Genomic DNA, 22299 nt, shown 5'->3' with positions numbered 1-22299 from the left:
TCAAACTATTCTGTTTTTTTCTTTATAATTGATTATTACTATTCTATAAGGTCTCAATGATTTACAAACTTAGTAAAGTTAATAAGCAACAGAATTATCTTGGATTCTACAATAATCTTTGAAATCCTACAAATCTGAGGTTTTAAATGGCACAGTTAATTTACGTCCCTCCACACAAAAACCTGCACATAGATGTTCACAGGCGCTTTATTAAAAATTGCCAAACCTTGCACACAACCAAGACGTCCTTTCCTTAGGTGAATGGATAAACTGTGCTACCTTCAGACAAAGGAATACTATTTAGTGCTAAAAAGAAGTGAATTACTAAGCCATGGAATGACATGGAGGAACCTTAAATGCATATTACTTAGCAAAGGAAGCCAATGTGAAAGGGTCGAGAACTATTTTATTTGATGCTACAGCACGGCGTCTTGTGCAGGACCTTGCCCTCGGGAACTACGCCCCATATGAGTGAGCATGGGCTGTGCTTTCCCGTTTCCGCCCCTCTTCTTCCCCCAGTATCAGACCAGCCGTAATTCTAAGCCAATGGTACCAATGCAAGAAAGTCTTGATTTTTAAAATGACTGGATGAAATATTTTTGAAAGAGAAGAGGGGAATTGAGCTCAACTGTAAAGTATGGGCAGACATTTCATAGAAAAAGAGGGATGGTGAGGACATTCCAGGTGGGAAACATGAGAAAAAGCAACGAGCGGAGAATCCTGGCATCTTCTGGGGACACGGAAAAGAACATGCTTTAGGGGTGGAGGTTCTTGGAAAATAGTTGGCGTCAGGCTGGTGCGCAGGGTGAGGCTGCATACGGACGGTGGTGCCTGCCAGGCTGACAAGAAGGAAGGTGTGTGCAACGTGGGGAAACCGCTCTTTGCAGTGCCCTGGGTAAACCTCTCTCCCCTCCCTCCTCGCAGTTGCTCCCGGGAGCGGGCAGGATGTCGCATGCGCCCTGGGCTACTTCCCCTGCGGCAACACCACCAAATGCTTGCCTCAGCTGCTCCACTGTAATGGTGTGGACGACTGTGGAAACCAGGAGGACGAGGACAACTGTGGTGAGCGTGCCCCGAGTCACAGCTGGATGGGGGTCGGGTCACAGTAGCACCAGGGGACAGAGGACCAGGGTCAAGTTGCTGAGACCTCTCGGTACAGAGAGAAATGAGAAAATGAAGTTGAAATACAAAATATATGGCGCTTAAGGAAATCTTACATTTATTTTACTAGCTTAACATATCCATTCTTATAAAGAAGATGCGGTTTTATACATATATATGTTTGTGTGTGTATACATAATATATACACAGTGGAATACTACTCAGCTATAAGAAACAATGAAATGATGCCATTTGCGGCAACATAGATGGACCTAGAGATGATCGTACTAAGTGAAGTGAGTCAGACAAAGACAAATATCATATGATATCACCTGTATGTCGATTCTAAAATATGACACAAATGACCTATTTACAAAACAGAAACAGAATCACAGGCATAGAAAACAAACTTATGGTTACCGAAGGGAAAAGGGTTGTAGGAGGGATAAATTAGGAGTTTGAGATTAACACATACACACCACTATATAGATAAACAACAAGGACCTAGGTATAGCACAGGGAATATATTCTTTTTTTAATTAATTTTTATTGGAGTATAGTTGCTTTACAATGTTGTGTTAGTTTCTGCTGTACAGCAAAGTGAATCAGGTGTACATATACATATATTCACTCTTTTTTAGATTCTTTTCCCATATAGGCCATTACAGTGTATTGAGTAGAGTTCAGCACAGGGAATATATTCTTTCTCTTGTAATAAACTATAATGGAAAAGAATCTGTAAAAGAAAATATACGTATATATTTACTTACTATGACATATATATGTACAACTGAATCACGTTGCTGTACACTGGAAATTAACACAACATTGTAAATCAACTACACTTCCATTTTCTTTAAAAAAATCCATTCTTTCCTGTGTATTAGCTCAGATTCTGTGGGGCAGCAATCCCAGCTGGGCTCAGCTGAGATCAGCTACACGGTCTTCCTGCCTCTGCTGCGCTTTCTCGATGCCTCTGCAGGCCTCTGTGGGTTGGCTCTGTCCCCGTGCCTGCAACCTGGGCTGAGACAGCTGGGGACACTGGCCCTTCTGCCACATCCCTCCCAAAGCACGTCACAAGGCCAGCCCTGTTCCAGCAGGGGAAATGGAGCCCTCCTCCTGCAGAGAGCAGCTCAAAGTTAAGTGCAAGGACCTCAGACAGAGGGAGGGCAGGCTGCAGCCACGCTTGACACGGTTGGTATTACGTTTGCTTTTTCCACAGACATTAATATTAACTCACAGTGACTCAAAGAGTCCCACCTGCATGACCTTAGGAAGGTCGGTCTTTTAATGTAAATATTTCCAGGAGCAACCACGATGTGTCTGTTTATTTATCTTATTGAAACAGCAGCCGGTATCTGAGGAAGTGATATGTTTCTACACTCCTGATTTTGTGGTCATGTGTGTATGTAGGGGTGTGTGTGTGTATGTGTCCTCTCGATTCAGGGATAGTTATTCAGGAGGTGGGTAAGCTTTCCCCCACCTCCTGAAAATGTAACTGTAGTTTATTTGGGGGCGAGATAAATTATGCAGATTTCTATTTGGTCCTGAAAGATGTTCGTTACTCTGAATCCTGGTGAATTTTAATAGAGAGAATATAACACTAGGAAAGACAGTCAGGTCTCTTTCTTCCAACTTAGAATTGAATTCTGATGACAAGCATGGGCATGACTCTTGTGGAAACAGTACTTAATGGGAAGCAAAATCAGGTTGGAGATGCATCCTCCGTAACTGTTTCTTCTTTCCCTCCCCTTCCTGCAGTGTTTTCCACTCTCTGCAGGTCTGTGAACAGCCTCTCCCTCTCTGTCCTGTCAGTCATTTCCATGTGTCTCCCCTTCTATTCCTCCTCTCTAGCTGCCCACCCACATTCCTTCCTTTACTCTCTCAACTCCCCTTCTTATTTTCATCCTTCTCTTGTCCTCCATTCTTTTTCAAATCAAATCCACCTCAGTATTCACAAATTAGATTTTAATGATTATTTAGCTCACTCCATTAAGTTTATAAGCTGCTCATTATACAGATTTTAACACCTTTACTTCCAAAGAAAAAATCCAAGGAGTTGCTTTTAATTTCCAAGTAGCTGTAAAAACATTCCTGCCACGCCTACCCCACCCTTGGGCTGAGTTGCCCAGAGGGTGGTTTTTATCTTATGGTCAGTGGACTCTGAGAATCAAGAAAATCTTCAGGCACGGTGCGGGGTCTGTAAATCCCCCGAAAACTATGAAATGTTGTGCATTTGTGTACACGTGCATTTTCAACAAGAAAAGTGTTCGTAACTCAACAGCTCTGCAAAACGTTTAGAGTTTTTAAAAGGCAAAAAGCTTCCTTATTCCTGTCGTTGGCTAAAACAGAAATCTAGAAAAACAATTTCATCCAAGCTGGAATCAGTTTCTCCCAACTAGCACCCTAAATCTGTCCATATAAAATCAGTAGTTGTGAGTAGTTTACGACAGTAATCGCAACAGCAACAACGTTCCCTTACCTTCTTTGATTTCTTTTTCTTTTTTTTTTTGACAAGGAACTAATATTTATTAAGCACTTAATGTATACTAAATACCAACATTATACTTTAAATTTTTTAAATTTTATTATGGTAAGGACACTTAACATGAGATCTAGCCTTTTAAATTTTGAAGCAATTTTTAAGTCGGCCTTACTGTTTTTGTTTTTTTTAACATCTGTATTGGAGTATAATTGCTTTACAATGGTGTGTTAGTTTCTGCTGTATAACAAAGTGAATCAGCTATACATACGCATATATCCCCATATCCTCTCCCTCTTGTGTCTCCCTCCCACCCCTGTAGGTGGGCACAAAGCACCGAGCTGATCTCCCTGTGATTTCTTTTTAAAATAGAAACAAAGTTGTAGCAAGATTCCTCAACCAGGCATCAGAAGGCTCAGGCTCAGATCCTGGAAGTGCCTCTTTCTGTCTGTTGTTACTTCAGCAAATCATTTCTTTGTGCTAAGTCCCGTTCCTTACTGTGAAATTGGAGTAATAAATTTATTGTGAAGATTAGGTGAGTTACAGGGGTAGAAATGCTTGTCCTGTAACGGGCACGCAGTAAATCTGGGCAGACCAGATTCCTGACTACCATACTTGGCCATTACTCTGGAATTCACCTCTTTGAAATTCTATCCGAGGAACATTTACATTTGATTGGACTCCAAACCAGGGAAGTACTGGTTTGTAGGTGTGAAGGGAAGTATGAAGCAAGTTGAGGCAAGGTGGTGGAAGCAATCTGTCCCCAAGATCTTGCTAATATATCATCTTAGGGATCTCGGACATGAGCAGGGAATGGTGTGTACTACTAACTTTTATGAAAAAGAAATATTCAGAGCATGGATCAAATAACTTAAGTTCTAGCTACATGTGCGTATAAATACCTTAAATATTAGCATGTGAAAATAAACAGCATTTGTTTAATCAACTATTACTAATTACTGAAAATACAGGGGACATTTGGAAAGCAATTAATATTTTAAAAACGAAAAAGAGTATGCTCTTTTAAAATCTTTGTTATTCACCATTGTTGACATTTAAAAATCCCCACGTCCAATTTTGGAAATATGGGGAAAATCATAATCCACTCTTATGAAGACATGCCTTTGTAACAAATATTATGTTAAACTGTTCCTGGTCTTCTTATGCCAGGATTACATAACTCTCCTGAAATTCACCTAGACGAGCAGATCCCCAAATGTAGTTCAGGATCAAACCCATCAGCGGCATCTAGGAAATTGTTAGAAATGCAGGTTCTCAGGCTCCATCCCAGCCCTATGGACTCAGAAACTCTGCCACTGGCCCTGCAGTTTCTAAAAGCTCTTTGTGTCATTCAGAAGCACAGCGGACTTTGAGAACCACTGACCTAAACCCAAGTGCGCAGGAAGTAAGGGATGCACGCGAAATAGTAGCCACAGCAGAACTAAACTTAAATCAAGACTTCAGTATGGCATGCAAGCATTCTAACTTGCTACCAAACTCCATTATTACAATTATTATCAATTTTTTTGTTTCTATAAGAAAAATTGACACTCTACTAGTGGCAGTCATCTGGAAATTCCAAAAAATTGAACTAAGCTCAAAACCTCAAAGGTGGCCAGTTGAGATGCACTGCTATTCATGCATGAAAGGGTTGGAACTTCCCAAGAGGAATGTCAGAATTTCACACCATTTTTACAGTCCAGGTCATAAAAATTATGAGATGTAGTTATTCCTTCCTGCTTCTCATTACTTTAATTTCCTTCACTAGCTGTGGTTTTTTCCTTCATTTTATAGTATCTGGATAATTTATGCTCCCCCAGCTGTTCATTTTTAAGACATCCATATTTAAATTTGGTCTAAAATGACCAAGTCAGAAAGTTGGTCCTTTGCAGAATATGTCAACCTCATGCATATTTGAATAAGCAGCATTAAATATATTTGCAATCACACAAAATACAATATCTTAGCTATAAAAGGAAAACCCACAGCTAAAAATCACTTTCAGAGTGATCATTTACAGCTTAGTATATTGTCAAATAAAAAATCTTTTTCTAATGGAAGGGGGGACTTTTTTCTTGGTTAGACCTTTTAAAAGATACATCCTAAAAAAAGTAGCTCCAAAAAGCTCTCCCTTATTTCCTTAAGCTACTTAACTTTGACACCAATAGTAATTATTAAAGTGGAGAAAAAAGTCAAACGGAAATAGTGGTAATAAAATTTAAGGAAGTCACTTAAAAAAAAAATGAAACACCATCAAATAAGTTAAACTGCCTTCCCATGGATTGAACTATAATATAAACGAATTATATTGAGAAAGAACTGTTACTTTTGTATTATCACAGACATCTTAAACAAGTAGTCTAATTTGACTATAATTTTCCAGTTCTCTTAGACAACCCATAGAAAACAAAAGAATATAAAATATTTTTAAAAAGTAAAATATCTCAGTACAAAAAGCATAAGGTATCCAATCACTGAACATTTTTTATGGACACAATGCGAGGAAAAGTTTAAATCAAGTTTCTGATATAAAATGATTAAAGTTTTCAGTTGCATTCACAAGGATTCCTTCTTTCTAAAATATCTGGGCAATACAGAATTTATATCTATATGTCTACTAGGCAGTTACTCTGGAGTTCACATCTTTTTCATTCTATCCCAGGAACTGTTTACATTTGACTGAACTCCAAACCAGGGAAGTCCTGGTCAAAACTGATTGCACCGTTTTTATAACTTTGATCTTTACTGATAAACTCCAATATGGAAATGTACAAATTTTTCCCGAATTATGCCATTTGATATAATTCCCATATGTTTCTGCCATATATTACTAACCCATTTATTCATCTCCATGCAGAACTATCACAGATGCAATCAGAAAAGAGACCAAAAAAGAAATCTTTGAGTGATTACAGTAGTGTTTAGTGTGACAATGACGAACCAAAAAAGGAGGGACCATTCAGTGTTTCAGCTAAAACTCTTAGATACTTGGGAGAATATGTCTGGGTAAATACCAAGGGAACCTGATTACAAAAAGGTGTGAGGCTCTCATTCAGGAATTATCTTTGTCAATTTCAAACTGAGTGCCAACTTGGTAGTAAAAGTGAAATATTAAAATAGCATCAGAGGGGTGGGACTCCGTCCCTGCGTCTGACACCCTCACATCTTACTTCTCTCGGCCTTCATTCTCTAATCTTGGAAAACGGAGATCAGCAACATTATAATGAATGTGCTTTGCGATCTCATGACGGTCTATAGTATGCGTTAAATAGAATTTTGGCCGGGAAAGTGGAATCTTATAACCTGAAGCACTTTAAAAATAGCAAAGGATTGAAGACCTTCAAGATGGCGGAAGAGTAAGATGCGGAGATCACGTTCCTCCCCACAGATACACCAGAAAGACATCTACACGTGGAACAACCCCTACAGAACACCTACTGAACGCTGGCAGAAGGCCTCAGACCTCCCCAAAGGCAAGAAACTCCCCACATACCTGTGTACGGCTAAAGAATAAACAGAGACAAAAGGATAGGGACGGGACCTGCATCTCTGGGAGGGAGCCGTGAAGGAGGAAAGGTCTCCACACACTAGGAAGCCCCTTCGCGGGTGGAGACTCCGGGTGGCGGAGGCGGGGAGCCTCGGAGCCGCGGAGGAGAGCGCAGCCACAGGGCTGCGGAGGGCAAAGCGCAGAGATTCCCGCAGAGGATCGGTGCCGACCAGCACTCACCAGCCGAGAGGCTTGTCTGCTCCCCCGCCGGGGCGGGCGGGGCTGCGAGCGGAGGCTCGGGCTTCGGTCGGAGCGCAGGGAGAGGACTGGGGTTGGCGGCGTGAACACAGCCTGCAGGGGGCTAGTGCGCCACGGCTAGGCGGGAGGGAGTCCGGGAAAGAGTCTGCACCTGCCGAAGAGGCAAGAGACTTTTTCTTACCTCTTTGTTTCCTGGTGCGCGAGGAGAGGGGATTCAGAGCGCTGCTTAAAGGAGCTCCAGAGACGGGCGCGAGCCGCGGCCACGGCGCGCCTCACGCTGGTGCAACGTCACGCCGGCCGGCGCCTCACGCTGCTGCAACGTCACGCCGCCTCTGCCGCCGCAGGCCCGCCCCGCACGCCGTGCCCCTCCCTCCCCCCCGGCCTGAGTGAGCCAGAGCCCCCGAATCAGCGGCTCCATTAACCCCGTCCTGTCTGAGCGAAGAACAGACGCCCTCAGGTGACCTACACGCAGAGGCGGGGCCAAATCCAAAGCTGAGCCCCGGCAGCTGTGCAAACAAAGACGAGAAAGGGAAATCTCTCCCAGCAGCCTCAGGAGCAGCGGATTAAAGCTCCACAATCAACTTGATGCACCTGCATCTGTGGAATACCTGAATAGACAACCAATCATCCCAAATTGAGGAGGTGGACTTTGGGAGCAGCTATATGTTTTTCCTTTTTCTCTTTTTGTGTGGGTGTATGTGTATGCTTCTGTGTGTCATTTGTCTGTAAAGCATTGATTTTACAATTTGTCCTAGGGTTCTGTCTGTCCGTTGTTTCTCTTTTTTTTTTAGTGTAGTTTTAGGAATTGTTATCATTGGTGGATATGTTTTTGGGTTTGGATGCTCTCTTCTTTCTTTTTTTAAATTACTTTTTAATTTTTTAATAGTTATTTTTTATTTTAATAACTTTATTTTATGTTATTTTATTCTTTCTTTCTTTCTTTTTTCCTCCCTTTTCTTCTGAGCCGAGTGGCCAAAAGGGTCTTGGTGCTCCGGCCAGTTGTCAGGCCTGTGCCTCTGAGGTGGGAGAGCCGAGTTCAGGACACTGGCCCACAAGAGACCTTCCAGCTCCACGTAATATCAAACGGCAAAAGCTCTCCCAGAGATCTCCCTCTCAATGCTAAGACCCAGCTCCATTCAACGACCAGCAAGCTACAGTGCAGGACACCCTATGCCAAACAACTAGCAAGACAGGAACACAACCCCACCCATTAGCAGACAGGCTGCCTAAAATCATAAAAAGGTCACAGACACCCCAAAACACACCACCAGACGTGGACCTGCCCAACCAGAAAAACAAGATCCATGCTCATCTACCAGAACAAAGGGACTAGTCCCATCCACCAGGAAGCCTACACAACCCACTGAACCAACCTTAGCCATTGGGGGCAGACGCCAAAAACAACAGCAACTACTAACCTGCAGCCTGTGAAAAGGAGACCCCAAACACAGTAAGTTAAGCAAAATGAGAAGACAGAGAAACACACAGCAGATGAAGCAGCAAGGTAAAAACCCACCAGACCAAACAAATGAAGAGGAAATAGGCAGTCTACCTGAAATAGAATTCAGAACAATGACAGTAAAGATGATCAAAAATCTTGGAAATAGAATGGAGAAAATACAAGAAATGTTTAACAAGGAGAACTAAACAGCAAACAAACAATGATGTATAACACAATAAATGAAATTAAAAATTCTCTAGAAAAAATCAGTAGCAGAATAACTGAGGCAGAGGATAAGTGACCTGGAAGATAAAATAGTGGAAATAACTACTGCAGAGCAGAATAAGGATAAAAGAATGAAGAGAATTGAGAACAGTCTCAGAGAGTTCTGGGACAACATTAAACCCACCAACGTTCAAATTATAGGGGTCCCAGATGAAAAAGAGAAAAAGAAAATCACCAAGAAAATATTTGAAGAGATTATAGTTGAAAAAAAGGAGATAGTTAATAAAGTGCAGGAAGTGTAGCGAGTCCCATACAGGATAAATCCACGGAGAAACACACCAAGACACATATTAATCAAACTACCAAAAATTAAATACAAAGAACAAATATTAAAAGCAGCAAGGGAAAAACAGCAAATAACATGCAAGGGAATCCCCATAAGGTTAACAGCTGATCTTTCAGCAGAAACTCTGCAAGCCAGAAGAGAGTGGCAGAACATACTTAAAGTGATGAAAGGGAAAAACCTACAACTAAGATTACTCTACCCAGCAAGGGTCTCATTCAGATTCAACAGAGATATTAAAATCTTTACAGGCAAGCAAAAGCTAAGAGAATTCAGCACCACCAAATCAGCTTTACAACAGATGCTAAAGGAACTTCTCTAGGCAGGAAAGAAAAGAAAAGGAAAAGACCTACAAAAACCAACCCAAACAATTAAGAAAATGGTAATAGGAACATGCATATCGATAACTACCTTAAATGTAAATGGATTAAATGCTCCAACCAAAAGACATAGACTGACTGAATGGATAAAAAAACAAGACCTGTACATATGCTGTCTACAAGAGGCCCACTTCAGACCTAAGGACACATACAGACTGAAAGTGAGGGGATGGAAAAAGATATTCCATGCAAATGGAAATCAATAGAAAGCTGGAGTAGCAATTCTCATATCAGACAAAATTGACCTTAAAATAAAGACTACTACAAGAGACAAAGAGGGACACTACATAATGATCAAGGAATCAATCCAAGAAGAAGATATAACAATTGTAAATATTTAGGCACCCAACATAGGAGCACCTCAATGCATAAGGCAAATGCTAACAGCCATAAAAGGGGAAATCGACAGTAACACAATCATAGTAGGGGACTTTAACACCTCACTTTCAACAATGGACAGAGCATCCAAAATGAAAATAAATAAGGAAACACCAGCTTTAAATGATACATTAAACAAGATGGACTTAATTGATATTTATAGGACATTCCATCCAAAAATAACCGAATACATTTTCTTCTCAAGTGCTCATGGAACATTCTGCAGGATAGATCATATCTTGGGTCACAAATCAAGCCTTGGTAAATTTAAGAAAATTGAAATCGTATCAAGTATCATTTCTGACCACAACGTTATGAGACTAGATATCAATTACAGGAAAAAAATCTGTAAAAATACAAATTCATGGAAGCTAAACAACACACTCTTTAATGACCAAGAGATCACTGAAGAAATCAAAGAGGAAGTCAAAAAGTACCTAGAAACAAATGACAATGAAAACACGGTACCGAAAACCTATGGGATGCAGCAAAAGCAGTTCCAAGAGGGACGTTTATAGCAATACAATCCTATCTCAGGAACCAGGAAACATCTCAAATAAACAACCTAACCTTAAACCTAAAGCAATTAGAGAAAGAAGAACAACAACAACAAAAAAAAAAAACCCAAAGGAAGCAAAAGGAAAGAAATCATAAAGATCTGATGACAAATAAATGAAAAAGAAATGAAGAAAACAATAGCGGAGATCAATAAAACTAAAAGCTGATTCTTTGAGAAAATAAACAAAATTGATAAACCATTAGCCAGACTTCTCAAAAAACAAAAAAAGGGAGAAGACTCAAATCAATAGAATTAGAAATGAAAAATGAGAAGTAACAACTGATACTACATTACTACAAGCAAGTGTATGCCAATAAACTGGACAACCTGGAAGAAATGGACAAATTCTTAGAAATGCACAACCTTCCGAGACCGAACCAGGAAGAAATAGAAAATATGAACAGACCAATCACAAGCACTGAAATTGAGTCTGTGATTTAAAATCTTCCAACAAACAAAAGCCCAGGACCAGATGCCTTCAGAGGCGAATTCTGTCAAACATTTAGAGAAGAGCTAGCGGCTATCCTTCTCAAACTCTTCCAAAATATAGCAGAGGGAGGAACACTCCCAAACTCATTCTACGAGGCCACCATCACCTTGACACCAAAACCAGATGAAGATGTCACAAAGAAAGAAAACTACAGGCCAATATCACTTATGAACATAGATGTAAAAATCCTGAACAAAATACTAGCAAACAGAATGCAGCAGCACATGAAAAGGATCATACACCATGATCAAGTGGGGTTTATCCTAGGAATGCAGGGATTCTTTGGTATACGCAAATCAATCAATGTGATACACCATATTAACAAATTGTAGGAGAAAAACCATATGGTCATCTCAGTAGTTGCAGAAAAAGCTTTCGACAAAATTCAACATCCACTTATGATAAAAGCCCTCCAAAAAGTAGGCATAGAGGGAACGTACCTCAACATAACACAGGCCATATATTACAAACCCACAGCCAACATCATTCTCAATGGTGAAAAACTGAAAACATTTCCACTAAGATCAGGAGCGAGACAAGGTTGCACACTCTTACCACTCTTATTCAACATAGTTTTGGAAGGTTTAGCCACAACAATCAGAGACAAAAAAGAAATAAAAGGAAACCAAACTGGAAAAGAAGAACTAAAGCTGCCACTGTTTGCAGATGACATGATACTATACATAGAGGATCCTAAAGACGCTACCAGAAAACTACTAGAGCTAATCCATGAATTTGGTAAAGTAGCAGGATACAAAATTAATGCACAGAAATCTCTTGCATTCCTACACACTAATGATGGAAAATCTGAAAGAGAAATTAAGGAAACACTCCCATTTACCATTGCAACAAAAATAATAAAATACCTAGGAATAAACTTACCTAAGGAGACAAAAGACTTGTATGCAGAAAACTATAAGACACTGATGAAAGAAATTAAAGACAATACAAACAGATGGAGAGATATACCATGTTCTTGGATTGGAAGAATCAACATTGTGAAAATGACTATACTAGCCAAAGCAATCTACAGATTCAATGCAATCCCTATCAAACTACCAATGGCATTTTTCACAGAACTAGGACAAAAAATTTCACAATTTGTATGGAAACACAAAAGACCCCGAATAGCCAAAGCAATCTTGAGAAAGAAAAACGCAGCTGGAGGAATAAGACTCCCTGACTTCAGACTATACTACAAAGCTACAGTAATCAAGACAGTATGGTACTGGCACAAATACAGAAATATAGATCAATGGAACAGGATAGAAAGCCTAGAGGTAAACCCACACACATATGGTCACCTTATCATTGATAAAGGAGGCAAGAGTATACAATGGAGGAAAGACAGGCTCTTCAATAAGTGGTGCTGGGAAACCTGGATGGCCACATGTAAAATAATGATATTAGAATGCTCCCTAACACCGTACACAAAAATAAACTCAAAATGGATTAGAGACCTAAATTTAAGGGCAGACACTATAAAACTCTTAGAGGAAAACATAGGCAGAACACTCTATGACATAAATCACAGCAAGATCCTTTTTGACCCACCTCCTAGAGAAATGGAAATAAAAACAAAAATAAACAAATGGGACCTAAGGAAACTTAAAAGCTTTTGCACAGCAAAGGGAAACCATAAACAAGATGAAAAGACAACCCTCAGAATGGGAGAAAATATTTGCCAATGAATCAATGGACAAAGGATTAATCTCCAAAATTTACAAGCAGCTCATGCAGCTCAATATCCAAAAGACAAACAACCCAATCCAAAATGGGCAGAAGACCTAAATAGACATTTCTCCAAAGAAGATATACAGATTGCCAACAAACATACAAAAGGATGCTCAACATCACTACTCATTAGAGAAATGCAAATCAGAACTACAATGAGGTATCACCTCACTCCAGTTAGAACGGCCATCATCAAAAATCTACAAGCAATAAATGCTGGAGAGGGTGTGGAGAAAAGAGAACCCTCTTGCACTGTTGGTGGGAATGTAAATTGATACAGCCACTATGGAGAACAGTAGGGAGGTTCCTTAAAAAACTAAAAATAGAACTACCATACGACCCAGCAATCCCTCTACTGGGCATATTCCCTGAAAAAACCATAATTCAAAAAGAGCCATGTCCACAATGTTCACTGAAGAACTATTTACAATAGCCAGGACATGGAAGTAACCTAAGTGTCCATCGATGAATGGATAAAGAAGAGGTGGCACATCTATACAATGGAATATTACTCAGCCTTAAAAAGAAATGAAATTGAGTTATTTGTAGTGAGGTGGATGGACCTAGAGTCTGTCATACAGAGTGAAGTAAGTCAGAAAGAGAAAAACAAGTGCCGTATGCTAACACATATATATGGAATCTAAAAAAAAAAAAAAAAAAGGGTTCTGAAGAACCTAGGAGCAGGACAGGAATAAAGACGCAGACGTAGAGAATGGACTTGAGGACACAGGGAGGGGGAAGGGTAAGCTGGGATGAAGTGAGATAGTGGCATTGACATATATACACTCCCATGCAAAATAGATAGCTAGTGGGAAGCAGCCGCATAGCACAGGGAAATCAGCTCGGTGCTTTGTGACCACCTAGAGAGGTGGGGTTTGTAGGGTGGGAGGGAGATGCAAGAGGGAGGAGATATGGTGATATATGTATATGTATTTAAAAAATAAAATAAAGTACCATCAAATTCTCAAATGCTATGAAATTTGTTGATTACATCCAGGCTTTTATTTTAAGGGAACTCTTGAGTTTCCAGATTAGAATTTGCTAGCACTCCTTCTGTATTATAAACAAATGGCCGTGCAGAAAAAGGCTCCCCATCACAGTCATGCTAACCTATCCTCATCCCAGTTGGAGGCAGGTTGAATCACTCCACCATGAAGACCCAAGTTCAGATGCTCGCCTCGGCAGCCTCTGAACATCACCCTGCTCTGCACTTTAACAGCCTTGTCTACAGGAAAATGATGAAGACATTGGTTCCTCTGTTTCCATATTTGTATTCCTTTGATCCACAGGGAAAACGGAAGCTTCCTCTAATACATTTTGGGTGATGCAGTAAGTTAGAATCTGCTAAAAATGTATGTCCACCCAGAACCTCAGAATGTGACCTTATGTGGAAATAGGGTCTTTGCAAATATAATGAAGGTGAGGAGTTTCTGATTTCCCCCTGGTTCAGCCCAGGCAGACCTTTCCCCTCTCCCTTTCTGGTCCAAGTCTCTTGTCTGGTCTGGGAACAGCAGAGCCCAGCTCTTCTTTATTTGTTTTTCCACATCTATTGTCAGTGCTCAAACCTGGGCCTTTGACAATCAAATACTAAGAATTTGATTCTTTTGTTATCTGCAGACATCTGTGTCATTCCTTTTCCAAGGCAATGAAAGTGGAAAATTCTAGCCTCTTGCTATAGGAAAAGGGCAGAGTGCAAGGAATTCAAGGGAAAGGAAACTTTATTAATAACCCCGATTATTTGCCTGTCACTAATCTATGAGAATTAGACAAACAGTATTTATTTATGGGTATGATGGTGATGATACATATCTTTTAATAGGATTATAAGAATGTTTGAAGTGTATTCAAGGATCCTTTTAATTTTTAATTGGGCCTGCATTTAAAATTCTGGAACGCTAAATATCCTTTCATTTCCTTTTACACAGCTGTCAGGATGATGGCAATGCCAGGCAGTTTGATGTAGAACTTCCCTGTTTTCATTTTAGAATATTCCATTAAAGTTGGTAGTTTGTCTTTTTTAAGGTCAAAAAGACAGGAGGGAAAGTGATACAAGTCATAAATATGTGTATTGATACACGACTATGCATTGTACGTTCAAAAATGACTGGTTTTCTATTTATTATTCTCAAAATAGAGTAGGAAAAATGCATGTAGCTGAACCCCTGGCTTTTCTATAAATACAAACCTCGTTTTAACTTCAAATATGTTTATCCAACAATGCTTCAATGATGTTTGAGTTAACTCCACAAAGACTTTCAGCTCAGAACGCTGCCTATGAGATAGGACACAAAAGACAGTTTCTGTAGTGGCTTCAATTTCTTTTAAAAAATCCCCAGGATAATGTCACAGCCTTAATTTCTTCAGAGTTGCCTCTAAAGGTACTCAGAAATAGAGTCACAGATGTAGAAAACAAACTTATGGTTACCAAGTGGGAAAGGCAGGGAGGGATAAATTGGGAGATTGGGATTGACATATACACACTACTATATATAAAATAGACAATCAACAAGGACCTACTGTATAGCACAGGGAACTCTACTCAATACTCTGTAATGACCTATATGGAAAAGAATCTTAAAAAGAGTGGATATATGTATATGTATAACTGAATCACTTTGCTGCACAGCAGAAACTAACACAACATTGTAAATCAACTATCATACAATAAAAATTAATTTAAAAAATAAAATAAAAAATAAAAGTACCCAGAAAGAGGCATATGTGTTCCGTCAGCAAACAGCTATTGTCATTCAAATTCAAGGAGATCTCACACTACTGGTCTGATGAATTGGTCTGTCTGACCAGGCGACACCTCAAGGTCTATTTTAATGGCCCAGGGCACCTCTACTCTGGGGATCATTAATTTCTGAGAAAGAGATGTTCCACTGTGTCCCAAGAATGGGTGCTGAGAATTGAGGAAATATCTGAGAATCAGGGATGCTTTGCTTGACATAAATCCACACTTTATAAATTAACCACATTGTAGCCAACAGGATTTATGCCTTCAGTTTCATGAAAGTGTAGAGCATTTAACACACAGCATCATGGCACCCTTCTTTGTCCTGGCTTCCTCTCTGACAGAGGCATGAGTCCCTCAACTTTGAATACTCAAAATCCAAACATGAAAGGAGCCCAGGAATGGCCCCTGCAAACCTACAGGACTGTTTGGGAACCGTGCTCTGGCACGGCTGGCTGGTGAGAGGTGCAGAGTCCTGAGCTCCACCCCCAGAAACATTGATCTAGTAGGTAAGAATGGGGCCCAGAAATCTGCATTTTAACACAGTGGGTGAGTAGCACACCTGTTAAAGTTTTGAAATGATTCATTTCCCAACGCAGACAATTTTATTACCAAATTCAGACCCCCTTGAAAGTGATTAATCAGAGTGATTAATTCAAATGTTAGCAGGCATCAGATCAGCTGGAGGGCTTGTTAAAATGCAGAATGCTGGACCCCATCTACAGGGTTTCTAATTGAAAGCTCCTGGAGTGGAGCCCAAGAATTTGCTTTTCTGTGAAGCTCCCAAGTGATACTGATGCTACTTGTCCCAGATCTGCACTTTGAAAACCGCTCATCTAGACTTTTATTTTTAACTTTTTATTTTATATTGGAGTATAGCCAATTAACAATGTTGTAATAGTTTCACAACAAAGCGACCCAGCCATACGTATACATGTATCCATTCTCCCCCAAACTCCCCTCCCATCCAGGCTGCCACATCACATTGAGTAGAGTTCCCTGTGCTGTACAGTAGGTCCTTGTTGGTTACCCATTTTAAATATAGTAGTGTATACACGTCAATCCCAAACTCCTTCCCCTCCACCCGTCTCCCCTGGTAACCGTAAGTTCGTTCTCTAAGTCTGTGAGTCTTCTTGTGCAAATACAGAAGCAAACAGTTCCCAACATGTATTAAAAGATGGCATATAAAAGGGTTAAACAAAATTAGAGCTAGTTCTTTAAGGCTGATTTCTCCTTTCATCGTACTAGCCTGCATTAGTAATTCCAAGTGGGGATACAGGATTCAGCATTTCCCAAGCATATTTAACCACAGAACTCTCTTCTCAAGAAGAATCCTGGGAAGCAATTTGAGGAAAGCCTAATATAGCACCGTCACAACTATGCAGTGCCTTCAAGAAACTTGGACCTTTCCCATTCCCATCCAGACGTCAACCCTTGACACGCCACACACCCACCCCTGGCGCCAATGCCGGGGAATGTGAGAGCATGGAGAAGAGAGATGCATTCTCCAGAATTCAGATTGGTGTGTCTAACGCACTTTTCCATAAAATAAATTATAACTAATACTAGATGCAAATGAAATGATGATTTACTATTTTATATACTTTATGAGAGCTAGTAAAAGTCATGTTTTAACTATATTAAAAGTACCTTAGAAGTCACTGAGGCAATAAAAATCCATAAGCTAAGAAGATTAATTCCTATCGTACTCTCATAAGGAGATAAAATACATATATAAATAGGCACAGTATGAAGCAGATTATAATAAGTGTAACAAGATATATGAGCAAAGTGCCCTTAAATTACGGACCACTTGCATTCATCTTGTTAACAGCAACGTTACTAAGGAAAAGAAATCTGATCCTTCTGATTGACAGGATTCCTCTGCTCAATCTAGCCGTCCTCCACTGCAACATGAGAAGGGCTCTAGTCAGAGAAAATCCCATAATGCAGTTCTTCCAAAACTTGTTGTAAGACTCCCCCAGGGCATTGATGGAATATATAGACCTCCAGACCCCATATTGGCCAAATAAATCAGAGTCTCCAGTAGAGGAGCCTGGAAATCTGTGTTTTTGTTAAGTGCCCCAGTTCCCAAATTTTATTATAACATCAGGGAGACTGGGTTTTCTCTGAAGTGTCTTTGAGGACAGAGACCCATTCATTCATTCATTCATTGAATTAGCACATCCTTATTCAGGCAGTACGCAAGACCAGATTTTTCTTGGTCTATGTCATTCATTCTTATTCAGAGCATCATTACATGTTTTTAGTTTTAAAAAAACCTATTTTTAGTAAATATATATACTTAATGCTGTTCATACAGCACTAGCAACACATACTAGGAACCACATCCCCTAACGCAATACCCTCTTGTGCTGTGCTCTCTACTGTGTGATACCTCGAGAAAACTCAGAGAGTCAAATTTCAGTGGGATCACAAGTAAAGTATGAAAAACCATTCTGCCCACTGTCCCATACATCCTTGAAATATGAAGGGTATGGGATTTAAGATATAGAAACACATATTCCAAAAGCTGTTTTCTTAAAAATGCTAACTTTCCAACTTTGCAATTTTGGCTACATCTTCTATGTTCTGTGTTCCTGCTTTCTGGTGAGAGGAAGTAATGGGTGGGAAGAAGAAAATGCTTTGGGAAGGCAGGGAAGAAGGTAAATGCTAATTGCAAAGAAGCTTGTTTGTTTGAAGATGCTGCTATTTAAAAAGAGATCTCCCCGCAAAACGTATGCTCTCACTTGGAGAGCTATAAGCCGTCTTGTCCTGTTTCCTTCTGCATTCTCAAATTCCCCATCACCTCTCTTTCTCTTTTCCCTCTCTTTTCAACTCTGTGTCTTTGTGTGTGTGTGGGGGGGGGGGGTGTGGGTGTGGGTGTGTGTGTGTGTGGGTGTGTGTTGAGGTACAATGAGGTAGAAAAGGAGAGAAAATAATAAGATTGAGAAAGAGACAGAGAAGTAGCATAAATAACTACATCACTTGGATTTGTTGGACTAAAGTGTTGCAACTACACCAGATATAGTGAACCCCTTTAGAACAGATGTTAAGCGCTGCACCACCTATTAATGGTAAGAATGCAGCAAATTGCAACCGTTCACTTGAAAAGCTCAGTTAAACACGGGGCCTGCTGAAGAACAAGCGAGAAAGAAAAGCAACGTCTTCCGGCGGTCACCCAACCACTCTGTCTCATGAATGTCACAGCAGCAGTGAGACACCACCTGCAGATACAGGCCCAGCCCTGCGATGCAGCACCTCACCTGAGTCCCATCGCTGTGTTCTGAGGTCCAGGAGGATGGGTCAGGACACGAAAGTGAGCATGGGTGCCCTCTCCCCCGCCCCCCAACCAGGCCCTGGCAGCCTGCGGGGTTGAGTCCTTCAGACCTTTCCACCCTCGCTCTGTAGATACACAAAAACTCGTCTGTAAAAATAATCAGTGCCTCAACATACCCAGAGCCAAAAGACTTCTCTTACCACGTGTTTCATTTGTAACATTTATAAATGTATAAAAATTCATAACATTAGTATGAAATTTAATTTATTTTTAAATTTTTTTTACAAATGATTCACAATACTTCCATTGATCCATGGATAATAATAATAATGATAAGTTTAAATTCCAGTCAATAGCTACTTCTGGTTGTTAAATAACTTTTTGTATAATTCACACAATGCTGATGTAAGAGCCTCAAGAATGGAAATGAAACAGGCAATAGAACAATAAATAGGTAACAGATAGTAACAGCTAAATATTTAAAGACAATGTCGTATAAAAGTCGGAATTTCTATAAGAGGAATATAAACTGATTCAATCATCTTTGGACCTAGAAAAGAAAACATTAAAATAATGGTATTATTTTAATTCTTTGGTTATTTTTAATAATTCTGTTTCTTAGTCAAATCACTTAAAGTTCTCAGAATCAGTTTTTCCATCTGTAAGTAGAGTTCACAATAATGACGAAATGGAGTTACTAGGAGAGTTGACAAGTTAGTTTCGTCAAGTAAAGTAACTAGCAGGCCTCCAACAAAAAAGTAACCTGGTCAGACAGGGGAAGGGACCCATTTATGCTGGGCAGGAAGGCTCAGTCGGATGAGGATTTAGGGTTTGCAAATTCCACTGAACACGTTCAAAAGTCCCATTACAATTCGCAGGGTCCCTCTCTTTCCAAATCAGTGTCCTAATGGGCACTTAAAAGACAGGACAAAATGTGAATTCAGCTTATGTTGTAACCTTAGCAACACATTGGATCAGATTCTATCTGAGTCCTGAGGTCCCAAGAGATAAAAGATTATCTTAGGGTAGTCATGGCAGCTCCCTGGTTCTCTGAATTTTCTTGAGCTGATGACATCATACCCTGAGCTTGTCGTTTTCTTTCCTTAATCTCTTTGGGGCCATCTCCATAGTCATCTCATTCCACAGCCCTTGACACTTCTCATTTTCATTCTGATGAGTTACCATAGCATCCACTTTGCCAGAGTCTATCCTTCCAAGAGGCTCGTAATCCAGGAAGCCAAGAGTGATCATTGAAGCAACTTTTTCTGGTTGCTGTATGCCACAAACTATGAAAGTACCATTTTGTAATGGTGACCGGACTACCGTTATCTTCAAAACCATCCAGGTCATATAAACAGCCCAACCTTACTATCCTTGAGATTCTGTTATCTGCAATCCCTTCTGGAAGGAGGAAAGAGAAACCACTCTAGATTTTTTTTTTTGCTTTTGCTTAAGAAAAAAGAGATTTCATACAGAGAAGAATGTGTTTATAGAATCATTATAAAGACAATAGAAGCAAGAGTCAGGGGTGGGGAAAACACCACCATAGTTGCAAAGCATCTGCCCCATTACTACTGCTCATCAGCTCTTCACCCAGGGAGCTGGAACCTGAGACTGGCCACGATAACTGCCCCACCTCCGCTAGGTACCCACAAGACTGGTGTCTACAAACTTCCAGTCTCGCAGGAGTGAGTCCCTTCGGTAGAAGCTTTTCTATAACAAGAACCCGAGCTGCTTGGGATCTGGACAACATAGATCTACGTTACCAGCTTCTGAAGAACAAGAAAGCATTCTTAACCAAAGATAGAATGCAGAGGGAGCAAACATGCACTAAATCCCACAGTCACAACAAGCTACCATCTCTATTTGCCTGAACAAGCCCATTCTTTCAGATTTCCTTCCCTTCCTCCTCTTTCTCTACCTAAGGTGCCACCTTCTTTACAATGTCAAGGGTCAGGGACGCACCTTGACCTTGTTCCTGGGTGTTCAGAAGCTGAGATTTGCTGTTTCCGGGGTGCTTCTCTTGTCCACCCAGTTACTGGCACTCAGCTGGAGTCTCAGGCTGACATCTGCAGTTGGTAAACTTGAGGTCCATCAGTCATCTCTGAGATATCATAATGATATCATTGAGATATAATAATATCTTTGAGATATCATTATACTACTTTGCTACTGGTGTTTATTTTGAAACCTTCTGTAATAAAGAAGTTTTAAAACTAATAAGTAATACTAAAGGATGGAAACTGCTATAAATACAATGTTTAAGTAGTCTATCTTCTTTCCAGTTTGTTTTTAGTGGGACTTTAATAGGAAGTATACTCTTACAAGCATACATAGCACTTACGTTAGAATACCTTTCCTTCCCCAAATGTAATCTTCATGGAAGAGTTAATGAGCCATGAAAAAATAAGAAAATAACATGGAGATGGAGGAAAATTGTACAAAGTATATTTAATCAGATATGAGCATATTCCAAAAAACTTAATTTCTCTGTTTTGAGCAGTTTGATAGATTGTAGGGACCATTCACCAATCCAGAGAATTTAGGAGGAATAGCAGGTTTATATGGAGACAGATAATGTGTCCCTTTTGGAGAATGTTGTGACAAGCTCCCAGATGACGTTCCTCTTTTTGTCAATCACTCATTATTTTTGTAATTAATTTTTATCGGAATAGAGTTGATTTACAAGGCTGTGTTAGTTTCTGCTGTACAGCAAAGTGAATCAGTTATACATATACCTGTATCCACTTTTTTTTAGATTCTATTCTTATATAGGTCATTCAATTATTTTAAAGAGGGGACCTGTTTTCCCCGACACAACAGAATATTTCTGTTCTTGAACTTTTCGGCTCTGTGATCTTTATTTTAGGTGACAACAACGGATGGTCTATGCAACTTGACAAATATTTTGCCAATTACTACAAAATGACTTCCTGGTATCCTTTTGTGGCAGAAACATCTGAATGCTGTAAGTAATCAGAGGGAATGATGGTCCTTGCCTATAGGTTCATAGTAAGACACCATGTTCTTAAAAGTTGGATCCAACATTTTAAAAAATTTATAGTTTCCTATTTGCAAAATTATAATGTTCTAGTAGACACGCAGCCTTAAATTGAGGATTTTATTTTACGATCACTCAAGGATCATAAGTGCAACAGTAATAAATCATGCCGGGTATTGCTGTGAACAAGATTAATGTCAGTCCATCAGGGTTGCTATTTTTCATGCCCCCTTTTCACAATCATTATAAACTCTGATATAAAAGCAACTCTGATATAAAGGAAACTGAAAATAGAAGAGCAGAGAAGCTGTTTGGATTTTAACGTTTGTAAGTGAGAAAGCTTCTGGAGTCTAAGCCACACCTTACAGCTACCAAAAAAGCCTTATTAATTATAATCGACTAC

The 22299-nt window shown here is 39.9% G+C and overlaps 1 protein-coding gene across 4 annotated transcripts in view; it reads left to right on the top strand.

Annotated features, from left to right (window-relative positions):
* RXFP1 (relaxin family peptide receptor 1) overlaps positions 1–22299 on the top strand; it is a gene marked incomplete at both ends in the record, with an annotated part of 94359 nt that overhangs the window by 30956 nt on the left and 41104 nt on the right. For 3 of the 4 annotated variants that reach the window (XM_082838718.1, XM_082838716.1, XM_082838715.1), the window contains 2 exons: positions 925–1062; positions 21765–21863. In XM_082838718.1, coding sequence (XP_082694844.1) covers positions 925–1062; positions 21765–21863 — 237 coding nt within the window. The remainder of the gene's footprint in view (positions 1–924; positions 1063–21764; positions 21864–22299) is intronic. The other variant, XM_082838717.1, reaches the window with a different exon arrangement.

The sequence above is a fragment of the Leucopleurus acutus genome, assembly GCF_964270905.1.
Source record: "Leucopleurus acutus genome assembly, chromosome: 4".
NCBI lineage: Eukaryota > Metazoa > Chordata > Mammalia > Artiodactyla > Delphinidae > Leucopleurus > Leucopleurus acutus.
This window is presented reverse-complemented; position numbering and strand designations above follow the sequence as displayed.